Here is an 18,575-nt window from a genome sequence, read left to right as displayed (position 1 = left end):
CTTTTCAGGCTTTTTGCTGGCTAACCAGAGATGAGAATCTCATGGACTTTTCTGCCCATGCTGGCTTCAAACCGTAATCCTCCTATCTCAGCCTCCTGAGTAGCGAGGGTTACAGAGTGAGCCACCAGTGCCTGGCCAATACTTATTTTTAAAGTCTGTCATTTGAGATGGGAAGATTTGGGAGACCTAACAGTTTTATACAAAAAGCTCCCCATTGCTCTCCTCTTCTTACGTACACAAAGAAAGCATAAAAACGCAAATCTAAGTAGGACCGAGAGCTTTTTGTAGTTGAGCAATTCTGCTGTACAGGTATGACTTGGAAATGTCTTTATGAACTTTAGAGCAGTGTTCTGCTTGTTCTTCTTTCGCTATGAGTAATATCCCCTTATCCACATTCTCCATGCTTGGAAATCCCCTGTGTGAAGGAGAATGGCTACACCTACCTCTTGGGTGAAGAGACAGGTCTCCGTTTCTTGGGGTAAAAGTACGGGAGCGACAAACAAACGCTCTTCCACATCATCCAGCCACGTGGACGTCGCTGACACCCCATCATACAGCTTCTGTTCCAGGCGGATATCCTGCCCCTTTGCCCTGGCCCCCTGGAAAAGACACGCACAGCCTCACACAGACACACATACACACGTACCCAGGGATACCAAGCGCACCATGGTGGTCTGAGACATCAACGGGAAACCCCAGGGCCAGGGGCTTTGCGTCTGATGGACCCGGCCCTTGGGTCCAGCCTCTGCATTCACAATCCAGGCTGGAATCACGGAACCCAGACCGAGTCAAACCGAGTCAAGCACGGGCAGCGCATGCTTACCTGGGATGAAACCTCCTCCAAGGCCTGGCTCAGTCCTCCCAGCACTGACGTCACCGTGGCCGGGCCTTGCGTCTGCCCCTCGGCCCGGTGCGGAGGCCCTCCCTGCAGCAGGCGGCTGGGCCGGCTGCACAGCTGCGGGTGACACGGGACATCTTACACGAGCGTTCTGTGCCCTCAGCCCCCCCGGCCCCGGCACGCTGCAGTGTACCAGTTTCTGTTTACAGCACTTCACAGGGGAGCTTTGTCGGAAAGGTGTGGAATAGTTCCTGGGCTGGGTTACAGATCAGAAACTGGAGCCACGCAGGTCTCATCTGAAGCCACGCGGGGCATTCTGCCTCAAGGCTTGGAATTTATTGGAAGAAAAAATTGCTCTGAGCAGTGGGGGCCATCAGACCACTTGATCTTGTTAATTTAGAACTCCCCCAGATTGTGTCTGTTTTTACCCAGATGAGTCCACCTGTATGCAAGAATGCTGGTTTGTAAGTATAAAAAAGGAGGGACTTTGAAGGTAGATGCTGGTGGCTCACGCCTGTATTCCTAGCTCCTCAAGAGGCTGAGATCTGAGGAGCGCAGTTTGAAGCCAGGCTGGGAAGCAGAGTCTGTGAGATGTGAGACTCTCATCTGCATTAAAACTATCAAAAAAAAAAGAAAAGAAAAGAAAAGAAAAAGCTGGAAGGGGAGCTGTGGCTGAAGTGATAGAGTCCAGCCCTGAGAAAGAAAAATTCAGGGACAGTGCCTAGGCCCTGAGTTCAACACCCAGGACTGGCAGAAAGAAAGAAAGAGAGAAAGAAAGAAGAGAGAGAAAGAAGAGAAGAAAGAGAAGAAAGAAAGAAAGAGAGAAAGAAAGAGAAGGAAAGAGAAGAGAGAAGAGAAGAAAGAAAGAGAAAAGAGAAAGAAAGAAAGAGAAGAGAAAGAAAGAAAGAGAAAGAAAGAGAGAGAGAAGAAAGGGAGAGAGAAAGAGAGAGAGAGAGAGAAAGAGAGAAAGAAGAGAAGAGGAGGGAAAGAAAGAATGGAAGGAAGGAAGAAAGAAAGAAAGAGAGAAAGAGAGAAAGGAAGGAAGGAAGGAAGGAAGGAAGGAAGGAAGGGAGGAAGGAAGGAAGGAAGGAAGGGAGGAAGGAAGGAGAAAGTTTGAAATCAGACAGATCTGTTCCTCCCTTCCAGTCTGCCTCTTCCCAACCTCTCGGCCCTTAGGTGTTAGCCTGCGGGGGAGAGCTACAGGGCGAAAATAAAGTCTCAGGGTGTTTTGACGTGTTAATGGCTAGACTTCAATCATGCTCATGAAATAATGCTGCCATTCTCTCCAAAATTGTGACCGGTGATGGGCTTTGTCCCTTCTCTTCCTTCCATTTTCACACCCAACAGAAGAAAACCACCTACGAGGGCCCACGATACCTAACAGCATTCACATACAACACGTGTGCTAAGAAGAAGCGTCAGAGCGTTCCCTTTCCAACCCCAAAGGCAAGAGAGTCAGGACCACGAAGCCAGCCTCGAGCAGAACAGCCACCATGCAACAACGCTGGTGTGCAAACACAGGAGGAAAGAGAGAGCAAGACAGAGCACTCTTCCTCCGCGGGCCAGCAGCAGGTCACGGGTGGACGGCCAGCTTCACCACTCAGGATGAGGCCTGTGGGTGCTCAGTGCTGAGTGAGCTGGAGGGCAAGCCCTGGGGGCTGTCTAATGTCCCAGACAGAAAGTAGGCAAGAAATAAATCAGCATAAATCTGGACCCCTCAGAAGCAAGAACAGGCCCTGGTTCAAGGCTGCGTCTCCTGCTTACAGTGAGAACGGCAGCTTCCTCAGATCGATGGCAAAGGACCTGAAGTTTCTGTTGATGGTGGTCACTTCTTGGAGCAAGCCTGGATAGACAGAGCCCTGTCCACCTCCTCTTGATCTCCCCTGAGCCCTGGCTTCTGCATCTGGTGGACCAACCACCATTATTGCCCCCGCCTGTTCCGTTCCCTTGGATTTGGCACGTTGGAAGAATGCAGCCTCCTTCCCAGCCCTCACCCCAGCCCAGCTGACCACCGGCATCTGCCTCTCTGACCCTGTGGGTGTCCAGCCTGGGTCCTTCTATACTGGACACAGGAAGCAGCCATGAACAGTCAGCTGAGTTGACAACTTAGCTCCAGATCGGGTGAATACTCATTGGGCTAGGTGTGTATTCCCTTGACTCTACCTTCAACTTGAATGTTGAAATGGATTATGCTAATACAGAATCAGATATGATCACCTTTGAGGAAAATATGTTATCTGGACATTAAATGAGCTTTTACATACAAGTATACAATTATATAGGGAAAGGTGAAACTGGCTCATTCAGAAAAATGTAGAACTGGGCAGGACGGCTCACACCTGTAATCCTAGCACCGAGGAAGCCGAAACGGGAAGGCTGTGAGTGCAAGGTCAGCCTGTTTAAAGAATAGCGAATGAACACAATTTTCAAAAGGAAAGAAAATGAGAAAACAAACAGGCAGAAGGAATCATGTGCACATGCCCTAGTTTGAACTCAATAATGAAGGGGTAGATGGCTGTCGTTAAATTCTCTGAGCATAAATGTAAACTCTCTAAGATATTCATTGATATGTAAAAGAAAACAGTTTTGCTACCGCTTGTTCCTGCTCCTGTTCCAGAACATTCTGTAGTAGTTTCTGCTTGGTACTAAATTCTTGATGAAGGTTTTCCCACTTCTTTCTCATCTGGTCTTCTGCCAACGACTTCTCCCCTTCCAACTCCTGGGATAACACATCAGGGTTTTCACTATTAGAAGAATAAATAATCTAAGTTTACAATGTGTGCAAAAGGACGAGACAGATCACTTACTGTGTGCTACACCCAGCCTGAAAACTAGGAACAAAATCATCTATTCATTCCTTTCCACATTAGAAGCATACATCAAAATACAAGCGTTGGGAGCAGGAGACGTGGATAAAATTAATCCCAAAGAACATTTTTTAAGGGCAACAAATGGATAATAGCTAAATACTAGATAAAAACAATCCCCCCCCACTCAGAATTACAGTGCAGTATGAATACAGAGGGGAACCCTAGGATAAGAAGCGTATAAATGAATTGGAAATCTTGAACATGTTCTTCAACTCACTGAGAGCGTCTGCCCTGCAGAGAATATTAGGGCATGTAATGAGGGGAGGTTTGCTCTGGCCCACAGAACTCAGGCCTGGTGGGGTCCCCTGCTCTGGGCTGGAGGTTCGAGCCCTAGCACAGGAGAAGAAAAATAGTAAAAAAAAAAAAATATCCCACAGGCACACACTGGATCTGTGACACTGATGTGTTTTTCTTCAGCCAAGCCTCAAAGGTGAGCATCCACCTGCACTGTGCCCACCGGCTGGCCTGCCCAACACCAGGCCTTCAGTAAATGAGGGCTGGGAATGCTGAGAGGTACCAGGAATGATCAGCAAAGCTCAGCACGCATGCCAGCCGAGAGGCCCAGCTACCAAGCAGTATGTTCACACTGGGCCCTCTGTTGAAGTGAAAAAAAAAAAAAATATGAGGAGTCCACACATGCACTATTCCAGAGCTCGCTCTTTTCAAGCTTGTCTCTGGATACAGTCTTTTGAAGAGAAGCCTAGAAATTTCTAGAAGCCCAAGCCCCAGGATTGCTATCTTTATTTTTTTTAGCACAGAACTCAGAAAATCTCCCTTATCTGTTGGGGGCATGTAAGGTTATTTTGAACAGTGCTAGTAACAGCCAAAAAGTGATGGAGGGAAAGATGGAGGAAGGGTAGGAGGGAGGGATGGAGGGAAGGAATGGGAAGGAGGGAGGGAGGGAGAATCAATTTTTAAAAATAAAACCAGGAAAGATGTAACATCTTTAGTTTTATATGAAAAACAGCAGCAGCAGCAGATCAATTCAAAGTTAGAACACAGCCTTCCATTTCCCCTGGAAACCATTCTCCTCCCCTCTCAATAGCAGTGGATTTCCAACTGAGTTCCCCTGGGCCTTGCACACAGGTGCTTGGTCTTTAACAGTCAATTTGGAATATGTGAAGCCGGTCACAATTGTAGTCTGGGAAAATCAGCTCATAATTAAAAGGCTGAATCTAGTTGGGTGGTATTTTGGGCACTGTTATTCTCTTATTTTTTTTTTAAATACGCTTTTTCCTTTGGCTCCTCGCTGGCCTTCATTCATAGCTATTTGTTTCCTTGGTGCTGAGGGGCTTGGAGAGAAGGGTTACAGGAAAATCAACTAAAATCCGCTGGAAGATGCTTTCGCCAGGGGCTTGGGACAGACACGGGAGGGCGCAGCATGGCCTTGAAATGCGTCTTGTGAAGACGGACCGCACTGTGTGGCAGGGCTCTTTGCAAAATCATTTTTGTATTTGAAAAAAAGCAAGTTGTGGTTTTTTGTCTGTCCCTCTGGGATCTTTCCAATGCTGAAGGCCAAGAAAAGGAAAGAAAAATAATCAGGACAAGAGTCGTGGCCGATCCTGCCGGCTTGTGCCCGGGGCCTGGATGGAGGACATGTGTGCATTGGCCTTGTATAGAGGCGTGGCACAGGATACAGGAAACGAGGAGAAGGGAGCAAGAGGAAATCCACCGAGCGTAAGCAAAGACAAATCTTCCTTCAGTCAACACAGAAGAAATGGAGTGAACAACCGGAGTGACCATTGACACATATTTATTAACTATTTTAATCTTGGTGGACAAGAGAGATGTGTGTGTGTGTGTGTGTGTGTGTGTGTGTGTGTGTGTGTGTGTGTGCGTGCGTGCGTGTGTGTATGCTATTCCTGGGGCTTGAATTCAATGCTTGGGCACTGTTTCTGAGGTTTTCTGCTCAAGGTCAGAGCTCTAACAGTTGAGCCGCATCTCTACTTCTGGCTTTTTTGTGTGTGGCTAACTAGGAATAAGAATTGCCCAGACTTTCCTGACCAGGCTGGCTTTCAACAGTGATCCTCAGGTGTCAGCTCCTGAGTAGCTAGGACTACAGGTGTGAGCCAACAGTGCTCAGTAATACAGACATTTTGACTCCTGAACATTTTAACACAATTTTTGCATTTTTAGGGTTATTTAAGTGAAAAGCTAAGGAAATATTTGCTACCCATATTCTATAATATCTACAAGTACATAAAACATAAGATTTATATGAGATAAACACTGATGTTCTATGATGTCAGCATTGATGAAACTATCAAAGAAATACTTTAAATCCCCACACTTCTTTCTTCAAAGCTAATTTGATCATGACAGTGTTTCGGTTCTTATGCTGCACAGAAAATGCATGTACGTCATTTCACATTTCCAACTTAGGCCTGGTTGCTCTACCTGAGGTTTTTTTTTGTTGTTGTTGCTGTTTGTTTGTTTGTTTTTTGCTCAAGGCTAGCAATATACCACTGCTCTCGAGCCACAGCTCCACATCCAGCATTTTTTGTGATTAACTGGAAGTAAAGAGTCTCTGGAATTTCCTGCCTGGGCTGGCTTCAAATCATGATCCTCAGATCTCAGCCTCCTGAGTAGCTAGGATTCTAGGCATGAGCTACCAGAACCCACTAACATTATACATTTTTTTTTGGTTAAGACTATGCATAACATTTTTCTTCTCTTTTTTCCTGCCTTTTCAATTATTTGGCATTATAAATTTTACTTTCTACCAAACTTTAAAAAAAGAAGACAACTTATCTTCCTAACACACATTCCTGGGGGAGGAAAAATTCATAATTGGGGAACAGAGCCAAAGTTATTTGCTGACAGAACTACCAAACTACAGTTCTGGATTGGACAGGAACATGGATATTTCACTGAACTTCTTTTTTTAAAAACATGTATTAGATTTTTAAAAGAAAATTTCCTATAAACCCTCTCAGGTGATAACGTTTTCATAACGAATTTTGGCTGAACTGGGATTTGAACTCCACACTTGCTAGTCTAGCGCTCTGCCACTTGAGCCATACCCCTGCTCTTTTGGATTTCTTTTTTTTCTTTTCAAAAGAGACTCCATTTGTTCCCCTGATTCAACCTGGACACACTGTGACCCCATTCACACTGCCTAGATTTTTGATGGCTGAGGTTCATTCTCATGAACTTTCACCCGGGCAGGCCCCAAAGCACAGTTCTCCACTTCTCAGCCTCACGAGGAGTGGCCAGGGTGACAGGTGTGAGCACCAGGGATCATCCAAACTCGGCTTTTCATGCATCACACTTTGGAAACGGTAGTCATCCCTTCGTATACACGGTCTACAGAGGTGCCGTGGATACCCAGATCCCAGTAACGGACTGGGAGGGAAGACACAGAGTACTGACTCCTGCATTTCCTTAACTTTCAGACTAAAATCTTCAACTTGAAAATTCCTCAATTTCCTTAGTTCTTATTTTTAACATTTTATTTTTTCTTGAAGATTTTTAAAGTCTTCGCTCCAAACCACGTCTTCAAGCTCAATGACTTTTGCATGTAGGAATTATGGAACTAGACCCATCTTGGGCTAATTACCCTCTCTAACCCATTCTGGAAGAGGCTGGGTATGGTCAACAGAGATTATGGGGGAGCATGAAAACAGGACAATGCAGCCTGGTAAAGTTGGATCTGGATGGGATAAGAGGAGTAAAAGGACATGATGAGAGGGATATTGATGGGAATACATTGTAAACCTGAATGGGCACGTCATAATACAACCCCCACTTGCATTGTTAATGTATGCTAATTACAAAGGGATTGACCTAACAAGAAAAGTCAAGCCAAGCATAGTAGTGCACATCCAAGCTACTTGGGATGTGGAAATAGGAAGATTGTGAGTTCAAAAGCAGCCTGAGCAAAGTTAGCAATCTCAAATATAAGATAAAATCTTGGGACTGGGAGCCGGGGTAGGTAGCTTGAGTGGAAGAACACTTGTTAAATCGTGAGGCTGTAGGTTCAATCCCCAGTAGTATAAAGGAGAGGAGCAGGGAAGAAGAGTCAAGATATTGAGCAGTCTCAGCCATTTACTCTTTAGAATGCCAAGGAAGATCTGCTCTTGAGAGGGAAATGTTCTACAGTTAGAAATAATCACTCAGTTAAAAACCATCCTGAGCCGGGCGCCGGGGGCTCACGCCTGTAATCTTAGAGGGTGAGGAGCCTGAGATCTGAGGATCACGGTTCAAAGCCAGCTCAGGCAGGAAAGTCTGTGAGATTCTTGTCTCTACTTAATCACAGTAAAATCCAGAAGTGGTGTTGTAGCTCCAGTGGTAGAGCGTTAACCTTGGGCCAAAGTAGCTCAGGGACAGTGCCCAGAGTTCAAGTCCTAGAACTGGGGGGGAGAGGTAATCCTGAATCCAATTTCATAATAAATTTACTATTTGACTCAGGACACAAACCCTGAGCATAGTGGGACAGTCATTAGCCATTACTGTCAGGGATGCTCACGCCATATGAAAGAAACAGAAAGGCTTAGCAGGCAGCTATGTTCAAGATCCTGAAATGAAAGCAAAACTTGCAGGTGTTTGAAATAATGAAGCTTCCGGTGTGATGTTCCCATTTCTTCCCCTGCAGGGAAACACCAGGGGAAGAGGACAGTCAGGGGTTTGGGAACATACCCCGGGCCGCCTGGAGCCTCTGCGGAGTGCTGGGTGCGGATCTCCTCCCCACGGCTGGCCACGGAGCGGAGGAGGCTCTTCTGGGCCGCTAACTCTTCTTCCAACTCCTGTTCCAGGCAAAAGACAGACACAAACAACACCATCAGCCTCTCTGGACACAGGCTGCCCTTCTGAGATCACTGTTTGCAATTGACTGTTGACAACCACACTTCTCTAGCTAGAAAATTCGCAGGGAACTTTGGCCATAAGGCTTCTAAATGTTCTTATTTTGTAAAAACCATGTGCTGCTGGCAGATCCTCCATATTTCCTTCCAAACTTAAGCTGGAACCTTATCAGCTTTTATAAAGGTTAGCGGCCCCAGAAAGAAGAAATCTGCTAGGCAATGGCGCCCTCCAGTGGTAGCAAGTGCACTTTCATCTTGCAGAACTGATTTTTTTTTTTTTTTTTTGGTCTGGCTGTGGGGCCTGAACTCTGGGCCTGGACACTGTCCTTCAGCTCTTCAGCTCAAGGCTAGTGCTCTACCACTTGAACCACAGCGCCACTTCCAACTTTTTTCTTTTTGCTTATGTGGTGCTGTGGAATCGAACCCAGGGCCTCAGGCATGCAAGGCAAGCGTTCTACCACTGAGCCACCTTCCCAGCCCCTTGCAGAAGTGATAAACGTGTTGAGCTGCCTGGGATCAAAATCCTGCACTCACATCACACACCTGACCAGGAAAGGATTTGGCTTTACTTTTCCAGTTGTAGTAAAGGATTTTTCTCCTGGAAAAATATTTTCTTCTCTCTTTTAAAAAATAAAATATAGGGGCTGGGAAGGTGGCTCAGTGGTAGAACGCTTGCCTTGCATGAATAAGGCCCTGGGTTCGATTCCTCAGCACCACATAAGCAAAAAGAAAAAAGCCGGAAGTGGCACTATGGTTCAAGTGGTAGAGCGCTAGCCTTGAGCTGAAGAGCTGAGGGACAGCGCCCAGACCCAGAGTTCAGGCCCCACGACCGACCAAAAAAAAAAAAACCCACAATAATAAAAAATACAATTTAGGGCTGGGAAGGTGGCTCAGTGGTAGAGCGCTTGCTTTGCATGCATGAAGCCCTGGTTTCCATTCCTTAGCACCACATAAGCAGAAAAAGCCAGAAGTGGCACTGTGGCTCAAGTGGTAGAGCACTAGCCTTGAGCTGAAGAGCTGAGGGATGGTGCTCAGGCCCTGAGTTCAGGCCCCATGACTGGCAAAAAAAACAAAATGAAATAAAAATATAAGAGGTGTGTGTGTGTGTGTGTGTGTGTGTGTGTGTGTGTGTGTGTGTGTGTGTGTGTGTGTGTGTGTGTGTGTGTGTGTGTGTGTGTGTGTGTGTGTGTGTGTGTGTGTGTGTGTGTGTGTGTGTGTGTGTGTGTGTGTACCAATTCTAATTCAGGCTTGAGTGTTATTCCTGAGCTTCTCTGTTTGTGGCTGGTCACTCTACCACTTAAGCCATGCCTTCATTGCTGGCCTTTTGCTGGTAAACTGGAGATAAGAGTTTGGTAAATTGGAGATAAGAGTTTCTTGGACTTTCCTGCCCAGGCTGGCTTCACACTGTGATCCTCAGATCTCAGCCTCCTGAGTAGCTAGGATTGCAGGTGTGAGCCACTTGGAGCCCAGCTAACACAATATTTTCTTATATACCTTTTATACAAAGTTAAAATATCAAGGAAAATCAGTCACCTTGATCCAAACTCCATTTTTTTCCCACTAGACAAGTTGCCAATCCTCTTTTGTGGTGGTGTTTACCCAAAAGTAAAACCAAATTGGATTTCTTTGGGGGAAATAATAAGCCGGTCAAGCTTCTCCCAATTTGAAGAGGCTTTCCTGAGATTGTGATTGTAAAAAAAAATAGATTCCAATGGGGCCAATCAGAAAGTAAGAGTGTTCCACGAGGAAGAGGACGGTGGCAGAGTCGTACTGTTTCTCTTATCAGCCCAGCCATCACCAGTCACGGGTGAACCACTGAAAAGATCAGCCAACGTCTTGCTTCTTTCAAAGCGAGGGGAAAGGCCACAGTATCACCCCTGCTTTCACTATATTTGATATCGGTATAATTTGTGGAGGAGATGGGGAAAAACAAGTTGTTTAAGGATACAAGTGGACCCGTTGCAACAATGAGAAGTACAAGTTGTCATGTCGAAAACGAGCTTTACAACGTCGGTGCGGGGGGGGGGGGGGAATTGGGTGGGAGGGTGGGGGGAGGCTGGGAAGGGATGGGAAGGGTAAACAAAGAAAGAAAGGAGGAGGCTACAATGCTTGATAAGAAATGTACTCATTATCTTGCCCAGGTAATTGTAACCCCTCTGTACAGTATGTTCACAAAAAATAAAAATAAAAATGAAAAAGAGAGGGGAAAGGGACCCTTTAGTAAAGAGCCAACTGGTCCTGTGGAAACAGCTCCCCCCGGTTCTTGGAAGAAGTACGACGCGCCTTACTTTTTGTTGCTGGAGACTGCTCTGGCGCTGGTGCGTCCGCGTGCTGCGTGCTTGAGCCAGCCATTCCTGCACGCCAGGGCTCTGAGCAGCTGTGGGGTCCAAATCTCTCTCCTCCTTCTCTTGTGTGGCTCCCTGCTTTGAAGGAAACAGAAACGGAGGGGTCAGATGACACGCAGGCAAACCTTTTCCCGCATGGCGTGGTCTGTGATAACTATACCCAAAGAGCAGCCTTGGGACCTGAAGTCATATATTTTGTTTTTTTTTAAGACCAGGACACAAAAGCCATCAAAGTCATGGTATTTTCCTGGGCAAGAGCAATAAACGGGTCATTCTATTCAGAAATATTGGAGGGAGAAAGAAATGTGACTCGGATGTGGTTACAGGGTTTTATAGCAAAAGTGTGTTTGTTGTTTTCTTAACCAGATGATAACATTAGATCCTTTGAGGATGCGTTGCTAAGACATATCAAAGTGGAGTGTTGCTCAAGTCCTCATCCCGAGTTTGTGACCGCTTCTCCTGCTCCTTTCTCTATCCAGGTCATCGTCCATCTACACCTGCATGTATGTGTGGGGGAGGGGGTCCCTATTTCTCGAAGGATACTAACCAAAAAAGATCCCTAGACTTTTGAGACATACTAAGTCCACAGTTGAATCCACACTCTAGAACTGGGAAAAACCTCAGACTTCTGAGCTGACCGCCAGCGCCAGTGGGAGAAATCAGACCGGGGCTCAAGGTCCAGGCCTCTGCTCAGTCCTGGTGGGCAGCTCGGCTGGCTGAGAGACACACCCACCCGAGGAAAGCACACTTCTTCGTGTGTCTGGGCATCCACTGCCCCACGGGGGCGCAGACTCAACCCACGCTGCTTCCCATCGATTAGTTCAAAATCCGCGTCACCCCTGGGGAAGCGGTGGTGTGTGGAGAGCTGGCCTGGCCGTGAGATGTGCCTTCCAAAATAATTTACTTGATGGTTATGAGAACGGTGATGCACAGAGGGATTCCGATTGCATGGGGCAGGTAATGAGCACATTTGCTTTCATTCCATGTCTCCCTGCCCTCGCCTCACCCCCGCCCCTCCCTCCTGTCTCCACTCATGAGTTGTACAGTTCACTTTCGTCTGTGTCCTACCCCGTGCCTTCACTTTTCACCCTTTTCCCCTCGAGTTCTGTGTCCTACCCCAGGCCCTTCACAAAGATATGCACACGAATGCCCAGACATAAGGTAAAGAAGACAGAATCATCAAAAAGTTAAAGAGAGAGAGAGAGATCTTGTTTCCCTCTCTTGGAGTTCGTTTGAATGAATACCATTTTAAATACACACGCAGAGGTGCACAGGCATTGAGTGTCTCCCTTCGAAGCATCTCCTCTTCAGCTCTCAGTGTGTGTGAGAGATGCATCTTTGATGGGCGGGTGCTGGTCCCGGCCGCTCTTGTGATTCTGTCTCTGTGCTCTGGGTGTCATGAGGTGGCATTTGCTCCTGTGCATGAGAGTTCTGCAGACCTCACCGCCATGAGCCGGCACACTCGGGAATGTGTCCTCTGAAACTCAAATCCTCCCTGACGCCGACTTCTGCCAGACACGCTGTGACAGTGGTGGAAAACCCACCAAACCCACGGGGCCCCACCGCGCCAAGTCCACTGCGCAACCTGCGTGGAATGGACGGCCAGCGACCAGCGACATCCATCACCAGCCAGCCCACCTCCCAGGAATACTTGTCAAAAGTAATCACTGAGCTGGGCGTCTATCATCCTAGCTACTCAGGAGGATGAGAGCTAAGGATCACAGTTCAAAGCCAGCCCAGGCAAGGAAAGTGTGAGACTCTTATCTCCAATGAACCATCAGAAAGCCTGAAGTGGTGCTGTGGCTCAGGTGGTAGAGCACTAGCCTGGAGCTGAAGAGCTCAGGGACAGCGCTCAGGCCCAGAGTTCAAGCCCCACAACTAACCAAAAAGAAAAAAAGAAAAGAAAAAGTAATCACTGAGCATTGTGTTCTGACTCTGTCCTTCTTTCAGGAATAAGCTCTGGAGACACTGTCTCTTCCAGGCAATGAAGAAACCATTTCCGGTCAGATGGGATCCATAGAGAATGAACAGAATGAGGAGAAAGGCAGCTCAGGAGTCAGCGCACCACACCCAAGCCGCCCCGCCACTGCTGACAGCACAGTGGCCTGGGAAACCACTTCCTCTCCCTCATTTTCCTTAGCCATGATCTGGTTTTCAGAGCCCAGCCTGAAGATTTCTTCGGACACTTCCCACAGCCCTCGGAAGCCACCAGCTCCTCCAGTCTGGTTACCATCTTTAGATGGAAGCTGCTTCTTTCAGATTCCGCACCCTCACTGATACTTGTAACCAACAGCGGCGGACATGGCGGCCTCAGAACAACTCACATGCACAGATGAACGTGAAGGTTCCAAGGCTTACTACTCTCAGCCACATCCCAGAGGAGATGGACACGGCCTGTGCTGCGTGTGGCTACATTTGGTTGTTTTGGCGGTCAGTGACTTTCTCTGTGACTCAGTCATTCCGAAAACCAAGACTTGAATCGCAAGAAGCAAAATGACTAAGAATCCTATTTAAGTTCCAGCTCTTACCCTCAGGGTACAGAGGCGCTGGCAGGAGGAACGTTTATGTGTTTCTTTGTGAGGTAGAAGATGGGCTCTCTCTCATAGAGAGGCAGGAGTCATGGTGGTACCTGCCACTAAATGTGGTAGTCGATGCTCTGGGGATTTGCAGGAGCATTGAGCAATTAGGTGTTACGGGGTTGGGCTGTGGCGTGTTGGGAGAGCACATGACTTTCTGGATACAGAAAAGGACAGAGAACAAGATCAGGGCAGAGAATAAGATCAGGAGGTAGAGGAGGAGGAAAAAGAAGAAAGAAATGTGAAGGTATTCCAATGCAGTTTAAAGGATATAGTCTTACTAATTGAGAGATGGCAGATTTTTTTCCCCCAGTTAACTTGAGTTAATTTCAGACCAAGTCTAGATTCCTTTTCATTTTCTACATAAGGTGAAATGGCCCTTTGCATTACATCCATAACATAAACAGGGTTACTTTTATCCCCTGGGGTGGAAAAATAACCAAAGTGCCTCAAAAACTGAAAAAGCCTAATAGTTTTTAAATCCCATCGATATTCCATATGCTAGAAATGTACCAGATGAAAGATGGCAAGTGTTTATAGGTATTTTGAAAATAACCAATGAGGGCTGGGAAGGTGGCTCAGTGGTAGAGTGCTTGCCTTGTATGCATGAGGCCCTGGGTTCAATTCCTCAGCACCACATAAGCAAAACGAAAAAAGCCGGAAGTGGCGCTGTGGCTCAAGTGGTAGAGGGCTAGCCTTGAGCTGAAGAGCTGAGGGACAGCGCCCAGGCCCAGAGATCAGGCCCCACAACCAGATCCAAAAAAAAAAAAAAAGAAAAGAAAAGAAAAAGAAAATAACCAATGACTAGTTTCAATGCAGCTGAAAATTGTTGGGGTTCTGTTAGTATCTATAGATCACCCCCCAGTAGCCTCAGGAAAGCTTTCAGCTGTGGCAGAGACAGAACTTCATCCAATTTAAACAATTTCCTGGCACCATGGGTGGGAGCTATGGGGTGGGGCTCGTGGCCCTGACAGCTTCAACCCGGACTGTCTGCAGGCCCTGCAGTTCGGCCCTCTCCCACATAATTCAGACTGGGAGCAGTTGATTGTTCTCATCACCCAGGCTGTGGCTTCAGTGTCTGTTGACAGCATTGCTCGCATTAAAATCCTCAGGACAGTTTATGTCACTTAAGTGAAATAAGTTTAACCTTAAGTTTTCCTTCGGAGGTTCCATTTACCCACCATCAACCATAATCCAGAAACATGACTTGTCGTAACTCTGTCAGGACAGATCACTTTTTATTTAAGTTTATTATTAAAGTAGGTCTAATTTATTAGTTACTGCTGTTAACTTCTTACTGGGACTAGTTTATAAACTAAACCTTCTCATGGGTATTGGCTAAAACATAGAGTGGCCTCAGAACACAGCCCTGTGGGTAAAGAGAGGTTTGCCTTGCTATAATTATTAAATGAAGATGAAAACACTGAGGTGGGATACAGTTCTAAGTTCAAGAACCTTGGCTCTCATTTGCACACTCTTCCCAGGCTCTGAAGGCCTGGGACCCGTGGCCCCTGCCTCATCTATGGTAAGAATTCGTTAGGTTCAATTCAAATGGAATACATGACAGTTCTAAAGTATGACCACTCAATTAAATAATCTGAGGACATGTAAAGGATATGCAGGAGAGGAGAAATGAACCAAAATTATAGCCATGTCAAAGCAGATCTTCACCCATGACCTGTGCTAAAACTTGAAGGGTGATTATTTTGAACTTTGATTCATTTTCGCTTTCTTGTCTCACACCGACTCTTCTCTTTGGGTTCATGGATTTAAGAAATCTGAACAAAACCTCGCTGGAAAACCCATGTAAAAGGCAGCGTGTGAACACACAGCTTGCTGACATGTGTCAGTCAGCGGCTTCTAGGCCACGTGTTCCATCCTCAGCTCAACTCATGTCACCTGTGGGCTGGGGGCCAGCCCTGGGCACCCACCTGGATGTCGAGCTGCTTGTGGTGGAGGGCTTTCTGCAGCTCCAGGAGGCTCCCCTTGAGCGTCCGCAGCTTCACGGCCAGCTGCTCAGCTTCGTCCTTTGTGTGGGCCTTGCCTTCCAGCAGCAGGTTCTCGTTGTGGACGGACAACTGCGACAGGGCCACCACCTTCTGCTCGATCTCCACCAGCATGTTCTGGAACAGCAGGAAAAGCATGGGAGCTGCATATCCCACCAGCCCTTGGGAAGACTGCATCCTGAGAGACTGTATCCTTTTGTCACTTCGAAAAGTGTGTGGATTTTTGTAATTGCCTGGGTTTCTTAATTCGACACTCCCTCCCCTCCCTCTCTGTCTAAGGTATAGGGGCAGTATTGAAGATTTGAAGATGGGGTCTCCTAGCTACTAGACAAGTGTTGTACTACTTGATTCACATTCCCAGTAGTTTATTTCATTTTATTTTTTAGTTTGTTTTTGGCCGAATCTCCTACTTTTGCCTTGGTCGGTCTCAAACCACCATCCTCCTCTCTTCATCCTCAGAGAGCTGAGATTACAGGCATGTGCTACCCCACTCCACGGATTTTCTATTTTCAAGGCTATGTATTATACAATAATCCCCTGGAAATGACACATGAGAAGCATATTTTATCTAGTGTCAAATAATGAGAGTGTTATCCCATTACTACTGTCATTTTAATGTTTTAGTGTTAGATTAGGAGACATACGTAAAAATATCAAGCAATCAACCTTTTTTTTCTTGTCACCTTATAGAGAACTCTCCTTTCTCACACATTGCTTCTTTAGGTTGATTATTTTTCTCCAGGTCATTGCCCTTTCTCTTTTTAAAATAAATGCTGTTCATTATTTTCCTGGGTCTGAGATTTACCCAAATGCCCAGGTGTGGGGTGCCACTGCCCAGGGCTGGAATCCACAGGTGGGCCTGGAGGAGGGTTTAGGAGAGCAGGTCCTCTAGGTGGATCTCAGTGTGGGGATCTTTTCTCTTTTTCTCAACCAATCATGAGGCTAAAAGTCTTCTTTCTCCATTCACTCTGCCATGAGGTCCCATGCTACCACAAGTTCAAAGCAACATGGCCAGTCCAGAATACATTGGGAGCTCTCCTGGTGTGCCAACACAAACCTTTCTTCTTTTTACACAGAGTTTCTTAGGCTTTCTATTACAGTAGCAGAAAACTAACATGCATTTTCTTCTATGTGTGTGGAAATTTTCCTAATAAAGAGCTAGGAAGACAGCATGAGAACAAAACCTTTAATGTAAGTAACTCCTCACATCAATTGCCAGAGACCTAACATGGGAGGAAGTAAAAAGTTCTCTGCTTCAAAAGCTCAGCACCACTGGCTCATGCCTATAGCTTTAGTTACTTGGGAGGCTGAGATCTAAGTATTGCAGTTCAAAGCCAGCCCGGACAGGAAAGTCTATGAGACTCCTATTTTCCATTGACCAGCAAAAAGAAACGGAACAGTGGTAGAGCACTAGCTGAGTCTTCTTATTTGTTTGGCATTTCCCTTGAACTACTAAACACAAATGTTTTGAAACACATCCACTGGAAAGCAGAATATTTCGTCCAGTGTGGATACTACTGACAGTATCGGATAGGCTCTGTTTTTGTTTTTTCCCTAAATCGCGTGCACGTGTGGGCTCACTCAAGTTTTTAGGCCTCCGACGCCTATAGAGAGCATGGGTCGTGAAGAATCACGTGTGTGCCCCGAGATGCTCGGCCTTTGTCTCCTGTGCGGGGTGTGGGGGACTCAGGCCTACCTGGCAGTCCTCCAGCTGGGCCTCCATGTCCATGGGGTCCTTGGGGGCAGCCAGCGCGACATCCAGGCTGGCCTTGGTGTTCAGGAGCCAGTGGTCCAGCTCGTCGGCCTCGCTGCGGTACCTCTGCAGGGCCTGCTCCTGCCGCTGCTCCTCCAGCTGCTCGTTCAGCTTCTCCTGGACGAGGTAGAGTAGAGCGGGACACAGATCAGTGGGGCTGGGGGGAGAGGGGAGCCGGGGGAGGGTCTCTACGCCACCCTCTCCCACCCCGTCTATCTACATGGCAGGCCACAGCAGGTGTTGTGTTTTGAGATGAGTATTGTGGAAAGGATTCCTTCATGACTCTCATGGGCCTTAGAGCTGAACATGACACCTGTAGATAGTATTCCAAGAGAACCAGGCAGTCATGGGAATGATGGAAATAAGCCAAAGATGAGAACCGAACAGTAGCATAAGGCAGCGGCTGGTAGATGACAACAGACACTTGAACTCAGTGTCTGAGAAACAGAAGGGAGTGGTGCGGACCCTGGCAAATGGAAGAACACTGACGGATTCTGCTCCCCAAAGAGGCAGGCAGCATGCAGTTTCATGGGAAACGGTGACTTGGTGTTGCTGAATCTTAAGTGAAATCCAAACTTCAGGTTCAACCTCTGGGCTTTTCAATGCTTAAAAATGATTTGTGTTGGCTTTTGGGCATTTACCCAAATGTTTACAAACAAGACCACACTAAAGCTGCCAGCAAAACTATGTTTATTGCAGCATTATTTACTATAGCTAAGATATGGAACCAACCCAGATGCCCCTCAGTAGATGAATGGATCAAGAAAATGTGGTATATATACACAATGGAATTCTATGCCTCCATCAGAAAGAATGACATTGCCCCATTTGTTAGGAAATGGAAAGACTTAGAAAAAATTATATTAAGTGAAGTAAGCCAGGCCCAAAGAAACATAGGTCCCATGGTTTCCCTTATTTGCAATAACTAGTATATGTCTGAGACAAACAGAAAAAGTCAGATAAGTTGATGTTAGGTGAAATGAACCCTAAGATATGTATTCAACCCTAAGATATGTTTCTTTTTCTTTCATGCATTTGTTTCTAACGCATTTATAAGATTATTTCTTTGTTACTTTGTATGTCCCTCCCCCACAGTATAACCCCTGCTTTCACTGTATTTGATGTTGGTATAATTTGTGGAGGGGAAGGGGAAAAACAAGTCGTTTAAATAAGGATACAGGTGGACCCATTGCAACAATGATAAGTACAAGTTGTCATGTTGAAAACGAACTTTACAACTTTGGTGGGGGGGGAGGATTCGGTGGGGAGGCAGGGGGAGGCTGGGAAAGGATGGGAAGGGGGAACAAAGGAGGAGGCTACAATGCTTGTTAAGAAATGTACTCATTATCTTGCCCATCTAATTGTAACCCCTCTGTATAGTATTT

General features: G+C 46.5%; 1 protein-coding gene across 1 annotated transcript; it reads right to left on the bottom strand.

Moving 5' to 3' along the window:
- Window positions 1-443: 443 nt before the first annotated feature.
- On the bottom strand, window positions 444-17,347 carry LOC138803612 (nesprin-1-like; the record flags this gene model as incomplete). Its single annotated transcript, XM_069987669.1, has 7 exons — window positions 444-599; window positions 824-955; window positions 3,432-3,582; window positions 8,347-8,453; window positions 10,799-10,930; window positions 15,363-15,554; window positions 17,134-17,347. Coding segments are annotated over 7 exons (1,084 nt in total), but the record flags the coding sequence as incomplete, so codon positions are not given.
- Between the last annotated feature and the right edge of the window lie 1,228 nt (window positions 17,348-18,575).

The sequence above is a fragment of the Dipodomys merriami genome, unplaced genomic scaffold, assembly GCF_024711535.1.
Source record: "Dipodomys merriami isolate MVZ:Mamm:240054 unplaced genomic scaffold, mDipMer1.0.p SCAF_3435, whole genome shotgun sequence".
Classification (NCBI taxonomy): Eukaryota; Metazoa; Chordata; class Mammalia; order Rodentia; family Heteromyidae; genus Dipodomys; species Dipodomys merriami.
Note: the sequence above shows the minus strand (reverse complement) of the source record. Positions and strands in the feature narration are given on the sequence as shown.